Source organism: Blennius ocellaris (assembly GCF_963422515.1).
Source record: "Blennius ocellaris genome assembly, chromosome: 9".
Classification (NCBI taxonomy): Eukaryota; Metazoa; Chordata; class Actinopteri; order Blenniiformes; family Blenniidae; genus Blennius; species Blennius ocellaris.
In genome coordinates, this window is record NC_137658.1 from 13895745 (window position 1) to 13918698 (window position 22954).

At 40.8% G+C, this 22954-nt stretch overlaps 1 protein-coding gene across 2 annotated transcripts in view; it reads left to right on the forward strand.

The window, feature by feature from the left end:
- Positions 1-22954, forward strand: part of ablim3 (actin binding LIM protein family, member 3) — a 45963-nt gene that overhangs the window by 13156 nt on the left and 9853 nt on the right. The window contains exons 3-12 of one of the 2 annotated variants that reach the window (XM_080502226.1): positions 5380-5563; positions 11622-11737; positions 14570-14696; positions 15165-15258; positions 18211-18298; positions 18407-18465; positions 18576-18647; positions 20482-20643; positions 21920-21949; positions 22065-22191. In XM_080502226.1, the coding sequence (XP_080358352.1) occupies positions 5380-5563; positions 11622-11737; positions 14570-14696; positions 15165-15258; positions 18211-18298; positions 18407-18465; positions 18576-18647; positions 20482-20643; positions 21920-21949; positions 22065-22191 (1059 nt within the window). The remainder of the gene's footprint in view (positions 1-5379; positions 5564-11621; positions 11738-14569; positions 14697-15164; positions 15259-18210; positions 18299-18406; positions 18466-18575; positions 18648-20481; positions 20644-21919; positions 21950-22064; positions 22192-22954) is intronic. The other variant, XM_080502227.1, reaches the window with a different exon arrangement.

Genomic DNA, 22954 nt, shown 5'->3' on the forward strand with positions numbered 1-22954 from the left:
TGCAAAAATGACAATCACGTCTGAAGATCATAATGTTTGAATAGTCTCTGCAAGTCTGTTAGCTGGCTTAAAGCTTCAAGCACAGCGCCTCACAGAGCGCCTAGTGTGGCAACAGACTTTTGTTTCACCCCTCTTCCTGTCTGTCCGTCTGACTGCTTCGTCTCCGACCCAACGATTTTGGCACAACTTGAGAAAACACATTATTTACTCTTGAAGTGTTTCCCGCTGTCAGAGAGGCTCAGATCCGGGGAGCAGGGAGAGGCGAGAGCAACCCCGTGTCAGTAGCACAGATGTGAGGGTGAATAGGTGAGCACTTATGATCTGAGTTGCTAGTACCGTATTACATATGTAACTCTTTGCTCACCTGTCTGAGTCTGCCCAGGACATGGAAAAAACATGTTTTAAATTAGCATAGCCTTGACAGTAGCACTAAAACAATTAGTCTCTGCAGTGGGGGGAGTTTGATATATTGCACAAAGCGTGTTCATTTACTTAATAGCACATGATGAGGACCTAACAGTCGCATAATGAGCCGAGAGACAAGGCAAAGTGAGAAGGACTGTAGAGGGGTTGAAGAGAGAACAGAGACGCGGTGAAATAAAGGCGAGGTTGCATTGAGACGCAACTCTCGTGGCGAGAAGAGAGGGTGCAAATTGAGATAAAGTGGAGAGCTTGTGCTCAGAGCCACAAAGATTTGGAAGGAGTCTTGAAACGGAACGACAGAGAAAGAGAAGCGGGTGGGTGAGAGGGGAGGCGGGGTAGATGGGACTACTTTGGGGTTCCGGTCCGGGCCGGCCGAATTTTAATTGCGTCTGTTGGCTAGAGATAAATACCCAATCAAGCAGACCCCCTGTGGATGCCTAATCAGTGCAGTTCTAATGACCACAGCTGCAGACATCTGCCTACATGCTAACCTCTAATCACTAGACTTATGATCTCTCGATGCTAACTTTCTGCACTGCCAAGAAATCCCAATGTGGAGCAGGGAATCAGCATCTTCTGCTTTCCCTCATTAGAGTGTCATTCAGGGTAAGAACATGAAATGAGCAAGCAGATGAAATGAAGTCTTTGATGTAGTTTAGTTCTGCAAAGAAGACGATATTTGATTTAGGCAGATCATTTTTGATGAATCTCACTGTGTCGTGCACCTATTTTATTTTTTTTAATTTTTTTTGACAATAACAAAAATATTGAGGAAACTGTACACTTTCCCATGACAAGCGACAGTATGAATCCCAAAAGGCCACTAATAGGACAGTAAAATGGTTCGGGCTGGTTGTACTGTGCTGTTGTTTTTATGGGTGGGTGTCCACACCATGTGGTGCTGGTTGCGTGGTTGTAACTGAACCATTTATCTTGGTGCCAAGCTGAGCCTCAATGCTAAACTCCACCCTCAGCGCTGGCAGCTAATTTGTGGAGGGACAAGCTTAAAATGCCTGCGTGATGGTTACAGCTGAATTACAAGAACTCCAAGAGTAAACGGACCATCTTACAAATTAAATGGCGGAGGCCCTTCTAGGGATGCTAGAAGCTTTTTCAAAGATCCATCCACCCATCTTCTGTAGCAGCTTTTATCAGACTAGAGTCGCACACATGGTAGAGTCACCACAAAACCTCCCAAACATGTGTTTGGATTGTGGAATCACATCACCAAATGAACCTTTTAGTTGTGAGTGTTGGTTGAGTTGCAGCAAATGCAGATATTCACACTGAGTTTTTGTTAAGATTTAAGATTTACAGCTGTCAGCCTGACCACAGCAGCTATGAATGTGACACCAGCATCACCTCATCACTCAGGCTGGGACCTGGCTGTCTCTATGGCAACCAGGGAAGGTTTACATCTCCTATGGCAACTGAGGAGGGAGGACGGACTTTACAGTGTGTCCAGCCAATCGTCCGGTTGGGAAAACAACAACAATGTGATTAGCCAACAAGTGAAATCTCCGTCCAGCATGTCCAATCCGTTCTGAACAGATCCAGACAGACAACTGGGATATGGTCATGCGCTGCTATGCTAATGTGGAGTTGTGAATTAGACTAATTGAGAAGATCCCAGTCATTTAAGATGGGCAAGATCAAAAAGAAAAATCATTTTTGGAAAGAGAGGCATATTGTGAAAATTAGACCATTTTTATTGAGAAGATGAGAAGATTTTTCTCTTTAAAAAGGATATCCATAAGCACATTTTTTCTTGGTGACTAAATGTGGCAATATATACCCTCCTCTTTCCATTTTCCATGAAGGGAATTAGAAGCCTGTGATTTGGGTTTCTGGTAAGAGCCTGTCTGGTCCAAAATGTGGCGGGGACACTTTTTGAAGCTGGGTGCCATTGTTCAGTGGTTCTGGAAATGTGGTTGCGGCATACACACATGTAATTTTATGAACAGGCTACTTTAAAATCTTCCTCGTGCATCCCCTTCTCCCCCTCCTCCTCCTCCAGCCACCTTCCTCCGATGCCAGTGACCTGTCACCATGATAAAGATCCATGATCATGTCTCACTGTACACACTGTCCCATTTCATCAGCCCACCTCTGCATACATGCCCTGCCATCTCATCGGGGATGGATTTATGTGCTTCCATCCTCCTGAGGGAGCTGAGATTGTTTTGTTTTTAAGTGAGGGCCCATTGATCTTTTATTACACCATTAAGTCAATACGCTCTACTCATAAACAGCTTGAGATTAAATGAGCCCCTTTGAAGGGTTTATGTGCGTGTGCGTGTGTGTGTGTGTGTGTGTGTGTGTGTGTGTGTGTGTGTGTGTGTGTGTGTGTGTGTGTGTGTGTGTGTGTGTGTGTGTGTGTGTGTGTGTGTGTGTGTGTGCGTGTGTGAACTCTCAGCCTGCCAGCAAACGCAGGGAAGTGGGTGGTGATGGGGAGCAAAGTAAAGCCTGAAGCAACAACTCCAGTCTCTGTAGCACGTGGGCAGTATGTAACCAATTATTAACACCAAGTTCATGGTATCAAACTTTGTTTCCACTGTAGGAACAAGTTTCTTTCTATTTTTAGTTGTATTTACAGTGGCACAATCTACTCTCATAAAGCAGCAGTGTTGTGTATTTTTTAATCAGCACTGTCAGCTGAACCTGATACCCCATGATTATCTGGTTTTCCCCTGAAAGCTTATATTTGTACTTTTTCATCTTGTGATAAGAATCAGCAGCTTCACATCACTGTAGACATTTGTATTTGTGATTTAGACAGAAGTGCCATTGAGGAGTATAATAAAATAGTTGTGTACTTCAGAGGTACAAGAAGTTCAAATAAATACTTCCTTGAGTGTGTTGTGTGTGTGTGTGTGTGTGTGTGTGTGTGTGTGTGTGTGTGTGTGTGTGTGTGTGTGTGTGTGTGTGTGTGTGTGTGTGTGTGTGTGTGTGTGTGTGTGTGTGTGTGTGTATATGTATATATATACATACATACATATATTTATATACATCCCAGATCTGTAATTAAGTCCACACTATCCCAACAACAGAATACTTCTACCTTCTGTATTCTTAAATGTGGCCTTTTCTACTTGTTTCAATGTCAATGCATGATGACTCAATCTCAGAATTGTAACAACAAACATAGGGAGAGTCAAGTGGTAGAGTGAAAACAATAACAGACACTTTAATGGACTTCCTGTGTTTCATAGTGAAATAGATCGATTTGAAAAGTTAAAGGTGATCAAAGTGATCAAGGCAACTTATATGATCATAGAGAATGAGTTAAGTCAGTACTTTTAATGTTTAGCTATACAAATTTGACTTGACAGAACACAGTGACCTCCAGATTTGGTCAAAATGACATGTAAACTTTGTACAGGTTGCTTGGATTCCTCAAATGATTATTTCACAGTTTTAAGTTAATTCAACTCCAACCAAAACCGTCCTTGTAAAGTAAATGGTAAAAGCAGAAGAAAGCTACTTTTTCTGTCTTCGTGAAATCAACTTAAATGTATTTAGTCACCCTGAATTATATATGAGAAAATAGCTTTAAAAGCTTTGTAAACAATGTGTGAGTGTATTTCCGATACAAACGATTGAAGGTTTAGGAGATTGTTTTTCATATTTAAGTGACAGTTTTCTTATGCAATCATCCAGAGTTTCACACACCCACTAGTTCAGACATAGTTAGCAGTTCTTGCAGAAGGGAGACATGTTAAGCTGCATATGTAAATCTTTGGCTGAAGAATTAAGAGGTAACCCTCAGTTAGAGTCATCAGACATTTGACCTTTTTTCTCTTGAAGCAAAAATGACCAAATGTCACATAAAAGTATAGGTCCAAATTTTCTTTTTCACAGATGATATTGTTGTCATTTTTATTTCTTGTGTGCTCTATAATGTGGGCAAGCATTTTCGTAAATTTTACCTTAATCCACCAGGAAGTCTCATAGAGATCAATAAACCATTTGCTCGTGAGACATCATAAGCTGTAATTACATTGTGGTCATATTAATAATAACATATTGCGAAGAGTGGGATTTGTAAAATCCTGAGCTGGTTGGTCAATACATATATCATTACGAGTTGAGCAGCTTCAGGATGTCTGCAGTTACAAGATAATTGTAGCTGCACAATAATTACAGTCCCAGTGTCACATCAGGGGAATAATCACTGGGTCAAGGCTGTAATGCTCAAATAGAGGGTGAAGTTCAACAGTAGTGAAGGTTTACTCTCCGTAGATGTTGGTTTCTCATATTTACCATAAAACAAACTGTGAAAAGAGATTATTAAGGGGAAATGTGGTGACCTTGAGCCCTGCCTTACAGTTAGCAGAGAGAGACGAGCCACCACAATGACTATTATTCCATGACACCCAGAATATCCTCTCACTTGGATAGCAATGAGACATAGCACATATTTTCTGCTCATCGTACACATTTATACACACACACACACACACACACACACACACACACACACACACACACACACACACACACACACACTGATCAAGTCATTTCCTCCGTCCCCCACAGCAGTACGTAACGAGTCAGCAGTTGATGTTCTGGTGATTCTGGGAACTTACAGTTTGTCGTTTTGTCTCCTTCTTCGCGTTGTTGAGCCCAAAATGACTTTCCCACTGATTATATCATTATATTCCCATCACAGCAAATTGTCTCACCACTGTCTGGAACTGAATGACTTCCCAAGCAGTCAAGTGTGAACACAAACATGCACACAGCATATGCAAGCACACGTCGCACACACCAGCAACATGCAGGAGGCTGAGATTGGGGGGGGGGGGGGGGGAAACAAAGCCATAAGATCTGTGCAGATTTAAAAAAAAAAAAAAAGAAAGAGAAAGATACATACAGTAAAATGTAAAAAAGTATGTTGTTTTAGAGTGGTTTCAGTGACCCATTCTCACCCTGACACACCTGCTCTCTCCACAGTGTGTAACTGTGACTTGGCGCGATCTGGCTTCTTCCAGAAGAAGGGCGAGTACATCTGTACGGCGGACTATCAGCGCCTGTACGGCACACGCTGCGACCGCTGTGACAGCTTCATCACAGGAGAGGTGGTCTCTGCTCTGGGACGCACGTACCATCCCAAGTGCTTTGTCTGCAGTGTCTGCAGGTATGAAACACACACATCATCCTCCAGATAAATGTTGATGTTATCCCATACATTTCCCATAACAAACTTGGCAAATTGGAGAATTCAGATAAATGTAATAGAAATATGTGATGCATTCAAAACATTTGATAATTTATCATTGAAAAAAAATCTAGGCTCCATGTTTAAATTCATTCTCAAATTTCTCTTGTATTATGTGAATACATGAATAATGATGTAGATAATAATGAAGATTCCAGCTTCCTAATATATTTCAGAACATGTTTTGTTGAACGAGGTGATGTTTAAGTTCTTAGCATTAGCTCTTCTAAGGGTTCTTGCATGATAGGTTCATTATTTTCAACTGTGAAAGAATGAAATTAGTCTTATTCCTGGGTATACGTGCAGAAACATAAGAGTGTTGGTGTGTTAATCTAATTTCCCACTTTAAGAAAGCTGTCACTGTCTGATCAAACAATTCGAGTTATACTGTTTACATGATCGCACAGATATTCTGATAACTCCTGATTTTTAGTGTGCATGTAAACAGGCTCAATAAGTAGTTCCTTTCTGATCAATCTGCATGTTTCTTAAAATATTTCGAATGTCTGGATACTAAGACAATGTATAATTAGTCATAATCTTTGAGGTTATCGCAGTTCTTCCATTAAATCTTCTTTGATGGAAGGTGGAAATGTCTTGAAAAGACTGTTATACAATAATTCTAACCATTATTAGCACAATATATTACATCTCAAGCAAGTTTGCGAGGATGCCCCCAAACAGTCAAAGCACATGTTTTGTATATGGCTGTTGAATTCATCATCAGTAAAAAGCCTCACTTGTGTTGTGTATGTAAATGATTACAACTGTTTTATTTTTGTAATTTGCTTTGTAAATGAGGCTGACTGTATAATCGACACTGAAAAGATCTGCCCCCCAGTCGTCTAGTCAGTCAAAATCATTGGGAAAATTATTTGTTCAATGACTTAAAGGGTCCCTGAAATAATTCTATTAAAATACACCAGTATTTAGCATTATTTTTCCCCCTTTCGAATGATATATGACACACCAATGACAATCACACCACTATCTTGCTCTTGAGCGCCGAACGTCTAAAAATGCCTTTAAATCTCCCGCCCTGTGAATCTGACCTAGTTTTCCCAACTTGCCGTAGTTTTGCGCTGTGACGTATGAGGAGTTATTTACTTCCGCCCACAACAGCTGATCGTAGTGTCTTGTTTACATGTGCTCTGCATTATCGCGTTATTTAGCAGTTTTTTAGAGTCATGCCTAAGCGTTGTGTTGCGGCTGGGTGTTCCCAAATGCCCAGTCCGTCTGTAAGTGTCCATAAATTCCCAAAAGATGAAACTTTGAGGAGATTATGGACAAAACAAGTGCAGCGCACTCGCTCCAACTGGACACCAACAGAGGCCTCCTATCTCTGCAGTCAACATTTCACGGATGACTGTTACGAAACAGCACCCGCAATCCGAGAGTCACTTGGTTTTGATGTGAAGAGGAAACGTATCCTGAAACCTGGTTCTGTCCCCACCATTTTTAAACGGCTTTTTAACGGATTTTTAAACCCAACCTTCAGTAAGTCTTTTTAAAACCTGCTAAAACTTAAGACAAATAGACCAATAAACTTTGCAAAACACCCACTCTGACACAAGGGTAAATACCCGGTCACACACAATATGTGCACACGGGTAAATACCCGGTCACGCACAATATGTGCACACGGGTAAATACCCGGTCACGCACAATATGTGCACACGGGTAAATACCCGGTCACGCACAATATGTGCACACGGGTAAATACCCGGTCACGCACAATATGTGCACACGGGTAAATACCCGGTCACGCACAATATGTGCACACGGGTAAATACCCGGTCACGCACAATATGTGCACACGGGTAAATACCCGGTCACGCACAATATGTGCACACGGGTAAATACCCGGTCACGCACAATATGTGCACACGGGTAAATACCCGGTCACACACAATATGTACTCACGGCTCAAACATGTATTGAACGCCTTGATTTTCTTCTAATTCTTCCTCCGATGATTCCTCTCCTTCATCTTCGTCCAAAACCAACGATACGTCACTTAAATCTTCGCTAACATCACTCCTAGGTGCTTCTGTATCGCCAAACCCCTCCATTCTTCAATCAGCTGATGTTGTTTTGGCTGGGACATATAACCCCTCGTACGTCATATCCGGTCTAGCTCAGGCGGCTCACATTTATGGCCCGCAAATATACCGTCGTCTGCTGCATCATGTAAAGTCAATTAAAAGGGTCGGAATTCTGACTTTTATCTGGGAATGTTATATACCTTTCGAAAGCATATTTATTCTTCTTTCTAAAGATGAAATCTGAAAAACATTTCAGTTACCCTTTAAAATATTGGATTACCACAACCTCCACTGTTGTAATCATTTTAAAATGACTGTTTGGCAGCATTTCATTTGTGAACAACTTGAAACTGCCAGAAAGTTCCAGATATGCACGTCATTGTCATTGAGGACGAGCAGCGCACATTGAGTTTGCTGTTGTACTGATTGTACAATAAATGTGTTTGTCCTGTGCACATCAGATGACTTCTGTGTCTGTTCTGTGAGGCTTCGTTATTATAATTGACAGGCGAATAGCATGATATAAGAGAGCACAGAGAACAGGGGGATAGTTTGTGGAGGCAATGAATGAGAAATATGTGAGTCACTGTTTTCTGCCTCATGACCGTGAAATACTGTGTAATATGACAAATCACATCTTTCAAAGTGAGATACAGCAAGGTAACTTTTTTTTTTTTAAAGTGTGGGTAATAATTGTTCTGAGTAAGCTTATGATTCAGTATCAGGGAGGCATGTGTGATTGCAGTATGTCGGTTTGCTTAGTCGAGACACGATTCTAATCGAGGAGCCGACCTGCGGTGTTTCACGCTGTTAGATTTAGTAAAAGTAGGCCAGCTCTCCTCTGACCTCCATCAGCACTCATACTAAGCTCCTCCAGAATCAACAGTCGGCATCACTGTTCGGCTCCTTCCCTCGTTTTACATCTCTGCTTCACTCGTGCTTTCTTTTCTATGTTCAATTGCTTCCCTTAATGTACAACTGCGCTGTTAGTTGAGCAAAAAATAGGATTTTTATGTATATCCCTGCAGGAGAGGGATGTTTGCCTGTTGAGGGATATTTGCTTGACATTGGCTGATAACCATGTGGTCATGCCCAGCAGCTGAGGAGCGGGAAAAAAAGGGGGGGGAAATGAACTGATACCAACTGGCCAGCGACAGTCAGTGGAGCAGTCCTGGCAGTGACAGGGATGTGTGAGTGTGTGTGTGTGTGTGTGTGTGTGTGTGTGTGTGTGTGTGTGTGTGTGTGTGTGTGTGTGTGTGTGTGTGTGTGTGTGTGTGTGTGTGTGTGTGTGTGTGTGTGTGTGTGTGTGTGTGTGTGTGTGTGTGTGTGTGTGTCGTCAGTGTGTGTGTGTGTGTGTGTGTGTCGTCAGTGCATGTGGACTCAACTGGAAGAGACAGCGAGAAGCCGAAGGGTGAATCTCTCCGTTCGTGCTCCGTCTGCCCCTTGTCACATTGCTCTCTGTTCTTTCGTGTATCACTTTTTTCTTCTTTCATCTTCGCTCCGGTGTTTCTTCCTAACAATCCCTCCTTATTTCTCTTTCTCCTCCTCATTGTTCTCATTATTCTCCACATCATTCTGATGTTCCACATCATCCTTCATCGTCTTCCTTCTTGCTTTTGTCATAAGCTTAATTTCTAATGAAGGTGGCTTGCAGGCTCTTTCTTTTTGAAGAAAAACGTGGTGATGATCAAAGCTAGAGGACATATCACTGAAGCCAGAAATAGCCTTTTAGTCCTGTGGCCAGTTTCTGGGGGGAAAAAAGAAAACATGCATTAAATATGTAAACAGAGTAAATATTTAAAATGCTGAGAAAGGCTGACAAGGCAAGAGTGTCTTGAGGGAATGAGAGCAACACACAGGTACAGACAAGGTCAAACAAAGACGGAGACACAATTCTGCACCATCACAGCCTTTCTGATACTTAAGTTGGACACTGCAACAGCTCAGACTCTTTAACAGGAAAATGAATCAGTCTGGTTTACATGGGTAAAAAATATAAAGACACAAAACAGGCTCCAGGCTTCAAAACCAAACTACTTTAGACTTGTCTAGCTTTTTGCTCAATGCAGCAAGTCAGGTAAGTTGAAATTAAATAAAAGTAAAGAAACACCTGTTTTCGGCTGCAGAATAGGTCAAAAGAAATAAAGGCTGAATGGCTTAAGAGAATGGCTTCGGTACGATCTTTATCAGGAACTTTGCTGAATCATTTCTGTTCTGAATGTCTCCTCTATTTATTTTTCCTTTTCTGTTTCTGATAAGAAGTTTGAACTTTGAGAAAACCTCGAGTAACAGTTTTGAAGACCTGCTCAAAGACCTACTTTTATCAACCTGATTTTTTACTGATTCAGTTTAACTTGTTTTGTTTTACTCATCTGTTTTATTTTATTGTCTTTTCATTACCCCGGCATCTAACAACTGTTCGTTTAGTGCAATGGGCAGTCATGGATGGAAATGGGAAGAGGAGGTACTTGTGGAGTCCAAAACTTTGACAAAAATGTAAATTATTTTTTATGAAAATATTCATGTCAAATCTAGCTTGTATGGATGAAATACATTGGCTCCAATCACTATTGGGAGGTGCTTTTTCCCCCAAGCATTTTTCCAGCATGCCTTCTTTCTCGTAATGTTTAGTTTTTTAGAGAAGAAGCAAAGATATAAAAAAGAGCAAGTAGAGGATCAACTGTCTATGTGGTATATGTTATTAAAAAAAAAAAAAAAAACACTCGTACATGTAACTGTAACAGTAACTGAAAAATGTGAGAATTTCAAAAGTAATCGAAACTTGAGTGAAAAAGAATCATTTTGCTATTGGTAAAATAGGTGTCTTTCATTGGTTTTGAGACCTGAAGAGTCATTAGCTGTGAGTTAATGAGGGAAAAGGGAATGAAAACAGGATTGTACTTCAGTGAATTTGTTAATATGACTATCCATAGTAGTAGTAATAGTAGTAGTACATCGCATGCTCTTCCACTCGTCCACTCAGCAGCGGCAGTAAAATCTTCCTTGCTCCTTGGAATTGGACTTACTATGGCTCACAACCTCTACAGCTGCAAATATAGCACTTGATTCATTTCTACCTCAGTAAGCGAGTACACGGATGTACCGCGCTCATGTGTGCTGACTCTGAGCTCTGCCGGAGACTCAAGCCTCCCTCTGGGTCTCGGCTCCGGCTCCCGGCTTCGGCGGGGGAGTAAAGGGATTACTGCTGTCTATGTCTTTTAAACAGCCTTCCCTAAGCCGTTTAGCTCCCCATTCATTCCTGCATCCTCTCCAGTCATAAAGGAATCAATCTGTCTCCTGGAAAGGGAGTGGAAAGAGAGTCAAAACAGTGCGTCGTGATATGGTGAATTTGATTTTATTGGCATGTGTATTGCTATGATCTTCTCTGCCTGTCCACACTCGTGTGTATTCACAGTCTCTCTTTGTTATATGGTCTTAAAGCAATGTATCTGATAGTGACCTGGTGGCCCCGGTTGAGCAGGCAGCTGGCTTTGCTCGATGGCGAGACAGAGAGAAATAGGCGGTTAAGATCAGTATGCACCCCACACAGTTACCCCTAATAAGTTTGCACTCTCACTGAGAGTGCCCGTTATCCTTTCAGAGGCCTGTGGCAGCGTCACATTAGTGCCTCTTTAATCACAGAGGAGCCAGGTGTGCTGCGACAACCAGCATCCTATTAACCCGTCATCACAACTGTTTGCAAATGTGTTTTCAGGGTTGGAAGAGGCTGTCAGACTGCATTCAGCTTGTGTCAGCAGAATTATTAGTCTGTCTATCACCCCTATCATGTTCCTGCCAACACCCATTTGTTTTGCCCATGTGTGTAGTCCACTTGAATGTAAACACACCAAATCACTGCAGCAATGTTATCTCCAATTGTACTCCGGTTTTCTGATCTGATTCTCTTTTTTTTTTTTTTGCATTTCTTCCAGTAAACCCTTCCCAATTGGAGACAGGGTGACGTTCAGTGGGAAGGACTGCGTGTGCCAGCAGTGCTCCCACACACTTGTCAAGTCAAATGAACCGATCAAGATCCACGGGCCGAGCCGTAAGTCCAGCATTCGCCTCACGCTGTCTGCTCTGTTTAGGGCCAGCGGGTTCCGCAGTGTGCTGAGTCTAATTCAACGTGTCCATGAAGTCCCATTAGCTCATTTAGCTAATCAAGAGTCTGTCAAATCAGTGGTTCAACCTGTTGTGTTGATATGCCAGCTGAGAGTTATGCAACAGGAACAGACACATCATTCATTCATTACTGTCATAGCTCGCAGCATGGAGGAGAATAAAGAGTTTATGCATTCACTTTTGTTTACCGACATATAAAATGTGATGATTAATAGATGTACGTGTGGAGGAAGAGGACATAGTTCCACTTTTTTGCACAAGGACAGGATATGACAAAATTATAAAATGAATGAGCGTGGCATACAGACAAGGCTGATGCTCACTGGCTGTGTAGCAGTAACAGATGGCAGAGAGGCACGGAATAAGTGTTTTGTCCAGATTGCACCATTCAGGAGAGTCAAATCCAAGCGACTCCCCAGGTACATGCCCATCAACTCTGTGTCTTATCGGGACATTGTGGGACAAAGAGCACCGACACTCAACATAATGCACTAAATCATGTGAACTGATATTTACCGATCTAAATGTATATTTAGTCTGCAAAAGTGGGGTTCTAGTGGAAATAAGTGAAGAAAACACAGGGTTGAAGTAACGTGGTTAACGTGATAATTAATTTTCCCCAGCATTAGTTTTATGACAAAACCTTCTCAGTGAGAAATTAGTGCTGACTGTGCATTTTGTGCTTCTTAAGTATTTTAATTAAAAAGTCTACTTAAATGAAACTGTCATTTTCAGTATGAGTAATTATTACAGTGTTCTTGGGTATGTAACATGTTGAAGTACAAAACTGAGTTGTTATGTAATTATGTTATTTGCATGAGAATTTCGTTCCTAAAATATTTGTCTGCCCCTAAATTGAAGTTATTAAAACTATTGCATCAGATCGTTTACTCACAGCAGAAGCATGATAAGTTGTATACTTCAGTTGAAACTATTTTTTCTTTCTTTTGACCTCTTGCAGATTGGTTTTAGTATGTGAAAAGAAATCCATTCTTTTTTCCTCACCTTCCTCATATAAAATTGAGATTTGCTATTGTAATATCAAAAAATAATAGTAATTACCAAACATAAACTTAATGTGCTCAGGCACAAAGTGCGACAATGTGTGAATATATATATTTAAAAGGATAATTTGGACTGTGTGGTTGTATTTCTCATATTTTCTGTGGCACTGTTGCCATCAAACTGAATCTACATCTAATTCATAATAACAACAATTGCTTGTGACAATGACCAAAACACTTGCTGTGACAACAAAATTCTAAAAGGTATTTAACCGTTCCAAAATCTTTTTTATTAAAGGATAAGCATTCCCCACAGAGTTCATCCAGAACTTAAATATCTTCTGATCTTCAATCCAATGCGCTTACTTCTAAAGTCGTCGTTCATATTTTTGCATTTATTTATTCTCACATTTTTAAATGAGTAAAAGGCACAGGTGCCTCAAAAGGATGAGTTGTGTTTGTATCAGCAAGCCTCTGCACTGATTGAAAGACAAGTAAATATTAACAAGCAATGAACAAACACTGGAAAGATATTTAAATAGCTTTTCCATTCCCTCCTGGAAAATCCTAATTTACGTTGAATCTTCTTCAATCACATCTTCATTTTTTACTGTTGTCTCGTTCATAAAATATTAAATCCAATTCCCAAACAGACTGGTCAACCACAAGTCAGTCAGGTATGGTTGATTATCTGCTTTATGTCGTTTTCCGTTACTAAGCGAAGACAATAAAACTGAGGCTTCATAGCAACGTTTTTACCATGAGGATGGTAGGATTTTACCACACCAACTCTACCTGATTTTAAATGGCAATTCATTTTTGTACTCTCATCTAAACAAAAGAAAGTGGTCAGGTTATGTATGTTCAATTGCAAAAAAATGTTTTGCTGTTTCACAAAATTGAAAAATGACTTAATTTCTCTGTGAGTATATATTTGTACATACCCATTTTGAATTGTGCTTATACCAATGCAAATTTATACATTTTGCCAGAAACTCTGACTCATGGTTCAGACAACTTACCTCATGTAGTGGGATAAATAGAAATTGAATAATGACTAAGTAAAAAGCAAAAAACAAAAATCAGCTGCACCAACAGTCTGAGCCCTTCTACACTCAGCACTATTGCCACCAAATGACAGTTTGGATTTATTTGCACTGCAGTAACCCGGCTCAATACACTGCAGTTTTTCACAGTGAAACACATTTAGTCTCCGCTGACAAGTCGGGGTGTAGTGGTCCCTGGTGACCTGCGCTCTTCTCTCAGGGGCAGTGGACCGGGTCAGAAAAGGTTAAGCTAAGCTAAACATCTTCCAAATAGAAACAAATGCAGCACTGACCTTTTTTTTTTCCTTTTTGACATTCCGCAGCCATGCATCTTTTGGTATCCATCATCTATTTTCCCCAGTCAGTGGTGGTTGATAATGCCTGCTGGTGGGTTGTTTTGCTTTTTGTAAAATATGCTTGTATACAGTTTGAGTGTCGGTGGGTAAAGAAGCAGGTACTTAACATCGCAGGGGAGATTGTATGCGACTGTTTTAGCCTTGGGCCTTTTCAGTGATTTCTTCTTCAACCACGCAAATATACAGCATATCACATTAGTGCAGCACTTAAGAGTGTCTAAAGATGCACAATCTCACCGAGAGCGCCATTTACTTTTTACATCTCTTTTTTTTTACATTTACATCCCTCCATTTTTCTGCCTCTTCACATTTGATTATCCTCCTTTCTCCTTCATGCCATCTCCCTCTCCAGACTGTGCTGGGTGTGGAGCCGAGATCAAGCAGGGTCAGTCTCTCCTGGCGTTGGAGAAACAGTGGCACGTCAGCTGCTTCAGATGTCGGACCTGCAACATGGTCCTCACAGGAGAGTACATCAGCAAGTAAGTGTGTGCAAAGGCACCTGTGAGTCAATTGGTAGAGTCCTCCAACCTCAGTGTTGGTTGTTTGATCCCGCATCTCATCCTTTTCATCTATCAAAGTGTTGCTTGCAAGACATCAAACCTAAAGTTGCGCATGGAAGAGTGTGACAGATCATGTAAATGCATTTGGCCCTTCTCAAGCTTTAGAATTTTCTATGCAAGTCCATATAGTGATCACTGATGTTCGAATTTTGGTCATTTTAAATGTAGAAATAGGTTTATGGTGGATAGCTAAATTATTGCCTTATGGTCCATTCTTACTTTTAGGTTGTGACAGTCCATTTGAAAGAAACAAATCAAAGGGAAACTACATTTTAACAAAACTAACCACAGGAAGCACATGAACCAAAAAAATACGTACAAAATGATGTTTTCAATGCTACTTTATATCCCGTTTTCACTCCAGGTTGTATGTTTTCCATGTTGCAGGGATGGCGTGCCGTACTGTGAGGCAGATTACCACGCCCAGTACGGGGTGAAATGTGAGACCTGCAGTAGATACATCAGTGGAAGAGTTCTGGAGGTGAGAATGGGATGCAACCCTGGATGCTACCAGCAGCACTGTAGAAATCTAATGTTCAACTCGTCTGTGGTAACTGAGCGCGTTCGACATTATCTGAACTGAGCAGTCGCGTTTTATCCTCAGTTCTGTTTAAAGCCATCCATGCTTTAGGGAGGAAGCAACTTAAGATCGAGGGGCGATAGCAAATCTTGGTCAATAAAGCAAAACAAATTATACTGAGTATTGAGTGGTGATCTGATCTACATATTGATCATGTCCACTTTGCGCGTTCCATTTGAAACTGAGCATAACACTGACCGACCTGTACCAACAAAAGGCATATTTTTAGGCTGTGGAAGGAAAGTAAAGCAAAAAGCAAAAAGCAAAAACCTCACACACTCACAGGGAGAACATGCAAACTCCACACAGAAAGGCTGCTCAAACCAGAGATTGAACAACCACTCCTCAAGTGTGCAACCCCTTTATAGAGACCACCCCAAAGCCCAAAATCAAATAAAGGATGTTCTTGGTGTGAGGCGGGAGTGCTAGGCGCTACACTCCTGTGCAGCCAGTAATAAAGTGCAGATGCTAATTAAATGTTTTGGAATACTCTCCTGAGGGTGTTTCTCATCTGTTGGGACCAATGGACCTACATAAGAAGAAATAGTTTCTCTCTCTCCCTCTCTCCTTCTCTCTCTCTCACACACACATGCACACACGTGTCCTTGTTGTCGCTGTGCTCCTTTGCCTGTCAGGATGGCTGGTGTAAAGTGCTTTGTTCCTGACTGTCAGCCTCTCTGAGCTATTTATAGGCATGAGGACATGTCAGCGTTCATCTCCTTCTTTTTTGTCGCTCTCGCTCTCTAAACATGCGTGTGTTCACGCCAGCATGCTGCTTCCTCTATTTTGACAACGTTCGGTCGCATAATGATGCATGGGTTTGCCGTATTGCACGTAACTAATGACGAGCACAATGAATAATAAAATTGTGGAAATAGAGCATTCAATTATGATGAAATCTGATAAAAAAAAGTGTTTTAAAGGTATGATTAAAAAGATGTGTTTTCAGTTATGACATCTAACATGGAGCCACTTATGACTGCACACAAGTATTTTGTAATGTACACAAATCTAATGGATTGATTGATTAATTGATTGATTGACTGATTGATTGATTGGTTGGTTAGTTGGTTGGTTCAGTCAGTCTTCAAAGCTAAAACTGGTTTGTTTTAACATTATTTTAGCTTTGTTACAATAATCGAGCAATCCGCCAGTGCCATTATTCATTTTATTGTTATTTTGTGTTGCATGCAGCGTTATAGTAGAGTGAACATCTGGTGAGATGACGATGGACAGATGAACAACTGTTTTCAGATTTTTCTGTGACACTTTTGTAAAATGATTTGTGTGTTTTTTTTTTAAACAGATTGAAAAACATAGTTCATGTGTTCATGATTTTAGAATTTATTGTTCTATAAAATGACCTCAGATTTATCTAAGATGAGGTACAGAATATTTGAAAGTCAGATCTGAATGTTATTGACGCATGCACTGAGAGTAGAGTCAAAAAAAAAAAAAGAAGTATAACTGAGAACTGGGCAGGACCACTGTTGTCAGTCTTCTGATTTAAGACTCCAGAGGGTTTAGTGCTGAGTCAGAGGTATAAAGTCCTTTAAGGTCAAGAAAACTTTGGAGCTCCATCTTGGCACTGGTACAAAGGCCAGTAAGTCATTTTAAACACAAATGTTAAAAAAGTAGTTTCAAACTAGCACCAAGACTAATGTTTCTGTCCCAGTGTTTGTGTTAATCATTAGGTTTTCATCCTCAGAGCCGCTCTTCCATCCAACTTTCCAGAGCCTAAGGTTGTTAGTTTAATGAGGAGCTTTAGAGGAAATGGAGAAAGGGAGAAATAAAGACGGGAAGTGGAAGACAGAGGATCATAAAACCTTCCTTTCTCAAGTTTCCCCTCCACGTCTCCGTTCAGCAATAAATTTAGCAGCCCGTTAATGCCGCCTGAGAAAGAAGGAGCCTGAATGGAAATGGCAACAGCAGTTGCTGAACTGATACCGTACAACCACAGACGGTAAGCACTCTGCCACTCGGAGAGCAAGAGCCGGAAATGCTGCATCCTCTCCTGGCTTTCGTTTCATAGTAACCTGAGCAGCTGGGGAGTATTGGTATTGGTTAAAGATGCAGCTCAGCTACAATTAGGAGTCATGCTGTGCATCAGCAGCTCTTCCAGAGAGCTCGGTCGTCAGAGACTACCAATTTCCTTCAGATCACATCAAAAAAAGCATGTGTTTAATGGAGAGCAGCGCAAAATTACACAATACCCCAATACACACAGTGAAACATGCACACATGGTGTGTTCGTCTGACACAGTTCAATTCTCCTTGTCAGAAGTGCTTCTATAAATAGAAATTCTCTAATGGTGTGTCAGGGAAGACAGAGGTGACAGGACGGGTCGGCACCTTCTTGCCACCAGCCGCGCAGAGACTCGTGTAAAAAAAAACAAAAAAACTACAGTACTATCAACTGCATCATTTTACATGTTCACTTCATCTTTGCCATGTGCTTGCATGTGTTCCCTCGGGATGCCCGCACTGTGTGTCCTTCACTTACATGACCACGCTCACACACCTTTCTCCATGGTCCTGAGCAATTCTGAGCTCTAACGATTGCTCTATCGTTAGGGCAATCTTTGCTCTAACGATTGCATATGGAGCAATTGGTGGTGGCAAGCCAGTGGTCACTGTATGCTAATGAAAGAGCCATGGGCTATCTCATGATTTCCTAATAGCTTTTGAAGCTTTTGGTTGTCAAGCGATACACAATAATAATAATAATTTTTTAAAAAGCAAAAACATATGGAGACAATAACCTGTACATGGTCGTTGTGCTGTTTGTCAATTAGGCCTTAATCTGTGACTTATGACATCCATTCATGTTCAGTCCCACCTCCTCTTTTTCAGGCGGGGGGGAAGCACTACCATCCGGCCTGCGCTCGGTGCGCTCGCTGCAACATGACGTTCAAAGAGGGGGAGGAGATGTATCTGACAGGTGAAACCCTGCAAAGATGAACCATTCTGCGAAGACGCTGTGGATGAATGCATGGCATGCAGGAACACCTACAACTACCTCGTCTTTCCTCTTTCTTGTACTCATCAGGGTGTGAGGTGTGGCACCCATTATGCAAGCAGGCGGCGAGGGCGGAACGGCGACTCAGGGTGAGCCGGAGTTTGACATGAAAATACTTTGATTGAATTTATAAAAATGCCATTTTCTCACTATGCATCTTTTCCCTCTTTGCTTTCCTGTGTGTCACTGTACATCACAGCACAGACGCCTGTCAGAGGCCTCTATCTCTCCACCTGGCTCCTCCATAGGCTCTCCCAGCAGAGTTATATGTGTGAGTAACAAATAAAGTTGTGACTGTTTCTTTTCTTTTTTTTCTTTTTTTGACACTTTTGGATGCTCCTGCACCTGAGCTTACCCTGAGAGCCCATTTATTAGACCAGAAACACAAGTACTACTCACATAGCTTAAATAGCACCACTACCAGAGGCTGCTCACTCCCTTGGCCTGTTCACACGTCTGTATGTGAAGCTTTGGTGTCGTCAATACTGCATCATGGATTTCAATTTTATTTTCCTATGTCGGCCACTGCTCTGAAGATATATTGTGAAAAAAAGCAATACATCCCAAGAACATGGTTGGCTTTGTTTTGATTTAATATGTATATAAATCAAACATTTAAATCCTCTTTCAACCAGGGAATACTTATAAATGAAACAGATTTAACATGTTATTGACATTTTGTATTCAGGGCTTTTTAGGAAAAAAATGAAGTAAGTAAGTAAGAAGAACTTTTGGGGAAAATGACCTGGACAGAAATTAGACTTTTTTTTTTACCAAGGTAATATGTTTAATGCAAAAAAAAAAAAACAGCTTAAAGATCTCACAGTAGCTGTGAGCTATGGTGGAGAGAATGTTCTGGTATGTGTTTGCTTCATTGCCTCATAGTTTGAGATGTAAATCTAAAAATTCAAGTTTGAAATCTAACGTCAAAGAGAGATTAAAACTAATGCAAGGACGTCGCAATTGGATCTTTTAATGGTATAATAACTCAAATAAGGAACGGAAATCTTCTCCAGAATGGCTCAAAATAGGAAATTGGACAAATTTTAATCTTGATTTTCTTTTTTTTTCATGAGCAAGAAATCCTTGCAACTGGCAAACGTTTACTTTGGTGATTAAGGACACCTTTTTTTTTCCAGAATCAGTGCTGCTTGATAGAGGACTAAATGTTTGCTAGTAAATAAGAAGAAAGCCAACAGTTTACTCTCATTCTCTCTCTCTCTACACTTTAATTTAAACAGTGCCGTTACAAATGTATTTGTATTAAAGTTCAGTTGTATCTGACACTCTCAGAAAAGTTTAAACTGAATTCTACATTATGCTGTATGTTAAATTGGTGGCGAAATAATCAGAAACTGTAATATCGAACTGCAACACCACTACAAATCACAAGCTTATAAATATACATGTAGTGAAGCTGAAACTTTTCCAATGGTTTGAAGCAAAAGTTAATATTATATATAGAATATTATATAACATCACATTGGATTATGCAAGTGTTTGTAATAAAGTGACTTGTGGTTGCATAAAGAGAGAGCAAGAGAGAGAAAGAGAGACGGGGTGGGGGTGGCGGTGGGGGGTCCTAAATCTGTAAAGACTGTGTACACTGCGGAGTTGGACCAGTCCCATGTCAGTAGGAGACTTGCTGCTTGGCAGTCTGCTGAGTGTTGCTGCATGACGGCAGCATTAGCATGTCTGCATGCACACAGGAGTCACCAGTCACTGTTCAGCCAAGCCCTGCCTTGTCCTCCTCTCATAATCAATGACCTTTCTGTTTAAGGTGATGGATGAGGGAGAAATGCAGTGTAAGCACGCTTATCGCCCATGCTGTCTCCACCCATGCTCTCCCTCTCCTTTGCCTGCCTCGCTGTCTTTGCTTACCCTGCTCTCCAACTCACATGTGCTGAACACCTGAAGGTCAGCAGCTTAGCGTGCATGTGTGCGTCTGCACTTGTGCTCGCCTCATCACCTTGTTAGTCTTCTCATTGCTGCATGGTCTGCTCACAGTCACTGGTGAACCTTCCATCCAACTTGTGGTCGGTGTGGTTGACGTCTTGCTGCTGTTGTATCTGTCTTTGGTGCGTGTATGTGTGTCCTCTCTCCAGGCCAGAGTGGAGAATGACATCCTAGATTATAAGGACCTTGCTGCCCTGCCAAAGGTCAAAGCCATACATGAGGTCCAACAACCAGACCTCATATGCTCCTCATACCAGCCGTACCTCAGATACACCTCTGATGACAGGCTAGACACTTACAGCTATGGGGAGGTACTGCTGCCACACACTCCAGGCCAAACGCAACTCTGCTCATCACTGGTCTTGTTCTGTTTTTATCCGACAGTAACATGAGGCATCTAATGCTAATTCTATCTCTGTCATGACGTTTTATCATGTCTTTGATAGGGATTCACAATATCAGGTGCAGAATGTACAATTTGAAAAGTGTTCATTAGTATTGTGACAATATAGTTCATAATAAACAATGTTAATGTCTCTGTGTATTGAGATTTGTTCTCCCAAGTAGTAGTGCCCTTTATAAGTTGAACAAATACATTTTTTGTGGAGTTTATTGCACTTCTTTATGACTTAATGTTGATAAATTTAACTTGTCTTCCATAAAATATAATTTATCACAGCTCAGTTATGTTTTTGTGATACATATATTGTGCTTGTTGGTGTTACAATAATGCTAAATTAAGAATACATTGTGCATCCTTACTGTATTATGTACCTTTATTATTGTTTCACAGTGTAGAGTGAACCAAAAACATTGAACATTTTGTATCTGAAATATTACTAAAGTGCATATTAAGGAATATTTTCCTTGTATTTTCTTCCATCTCGGTCTTTGGAAATATGTTGTCAACTGTTCAAATTAACTGTTCATCTTTGTTGAAATCTTTTAAAATGTGAGATTGATGATCCTGAAGTGTTTACTGCCAATCCACATGGATTTCTGGTAAATGTCTCATTCCAGATGTGTCTTACTTACAGGAGTACTCAAGCATTTTAAAAATGTTGCTGTCATGCCAAGATTCAGATGTGAAAAATTATACCACTCACATATCTGTCATTTCAGTATGAAGGCAGAGCCAACAGAGGATTACATTAGTTTTGCCTAAAGGCTAGAAACAGAGAAATAGCCAGCTGGCTTGTGTGCAAATCCTAAATATAAACACATTAGGAGCAAGTACCAAGAGATAACACCCTGTACAACCAAAAGAATTACATGTTTTTACATCGTAAACTGATAAGATACAAGCATATGAAACTGTAATTTGGTGGATTTCAGTGGAGAGCGATAATGATGTGCAGGTCGAAGATAGTGAAGAAATATTTTCTTTTCTTGTTTTCTTGAGAGCCTCTAAATTTTAAGTCCGTAACCTCCTCAACTCCCCTTGTAATACCACTTTAGATCACACGATGGTGTATTGCACATTTGATATCCACATTGTAAGACATGATCTATAAGGCATTGACTTTCCAATACTTATTTACTCCCTGACTCTAAATGTTAACTTTTCTGTCTCCACTGATCCTACAGTCACTTGGGACACTCTCTCCATATTCTCAGGTAAGTGTTTTTTGTTTTTTTTACCAGAAAGGGACGCAAAACAAGTTCAGACAAGTAACTCAGCCTAATGTCTTTCTTGCTTCTTCTTTCAGCCAGATCTTCTTTGTCTTTGCAGGACTATGACAGCCTGGATACGAAGCAGAGGCGGTGCTCCAGTCCAGGTTATATTGACTCGCCTACGTTCAGTCGCCAAGGCATGTCACCCATCATGCCTCGCTCTCCGCAGCACTACGTCTACCCCGGTAAGTAATATGATTAATTTCACTTCACTGCTTATGAGTCCACTGTTTAGTGGTTAGGCACTGTTTAACAAAGACTGAAACCAAAAGTGTGATGAATTAATATGTTCCTCTAATGCCAATACTCTTGTAAATAATGTATGAGCATCCTGCATCCCGCATCCTGTTTCCTGCATCGTGGAACAAAAACAGCTCCATTGTTGTTTCCAGTGAAGAAAAACTATATAATTATCTTACAAAATTCCCCTATACATTAATCCTGAATTAACAAATTCAGCACAGAAACATGAAAGATGCATGCTTGGTAAGTGTTTTACCATCAGTGTGGCAGCTTGGCCAGTTTTGTTTAGTATCATATCTGAAAACAGTTGGTTGATCTTTTTATGAAAGGAGCAATATCCACTGCATACAACCAGTGGGAATGCCTGGATACCAATAGACCTATTCAGGATGTCATCTTGAAATACCTCTAAAAACAGTTTCAAGCAGAAAATTGATCCGAGGAAGTGTTTGTGGCAGTATGTGATGTTCTTACGTAGTAATATTTGATTCAGAGACGTGAATCAATCAATCCATTATTAGGTATTTTCCAGAGTATCATTTCTTCTTTAATGATGTTTCATTTCTACTGTTATATTACATTGAATAACCTGTAATGTAGCAGTACATATGGTATATAGATCTACCCCCCCCCCCCCCCCCCCCCCCCCCCCAGGGTAAAATGTCAGCCAAAACATTTTTCTCATTTACTGTAGTTCCTCATTCG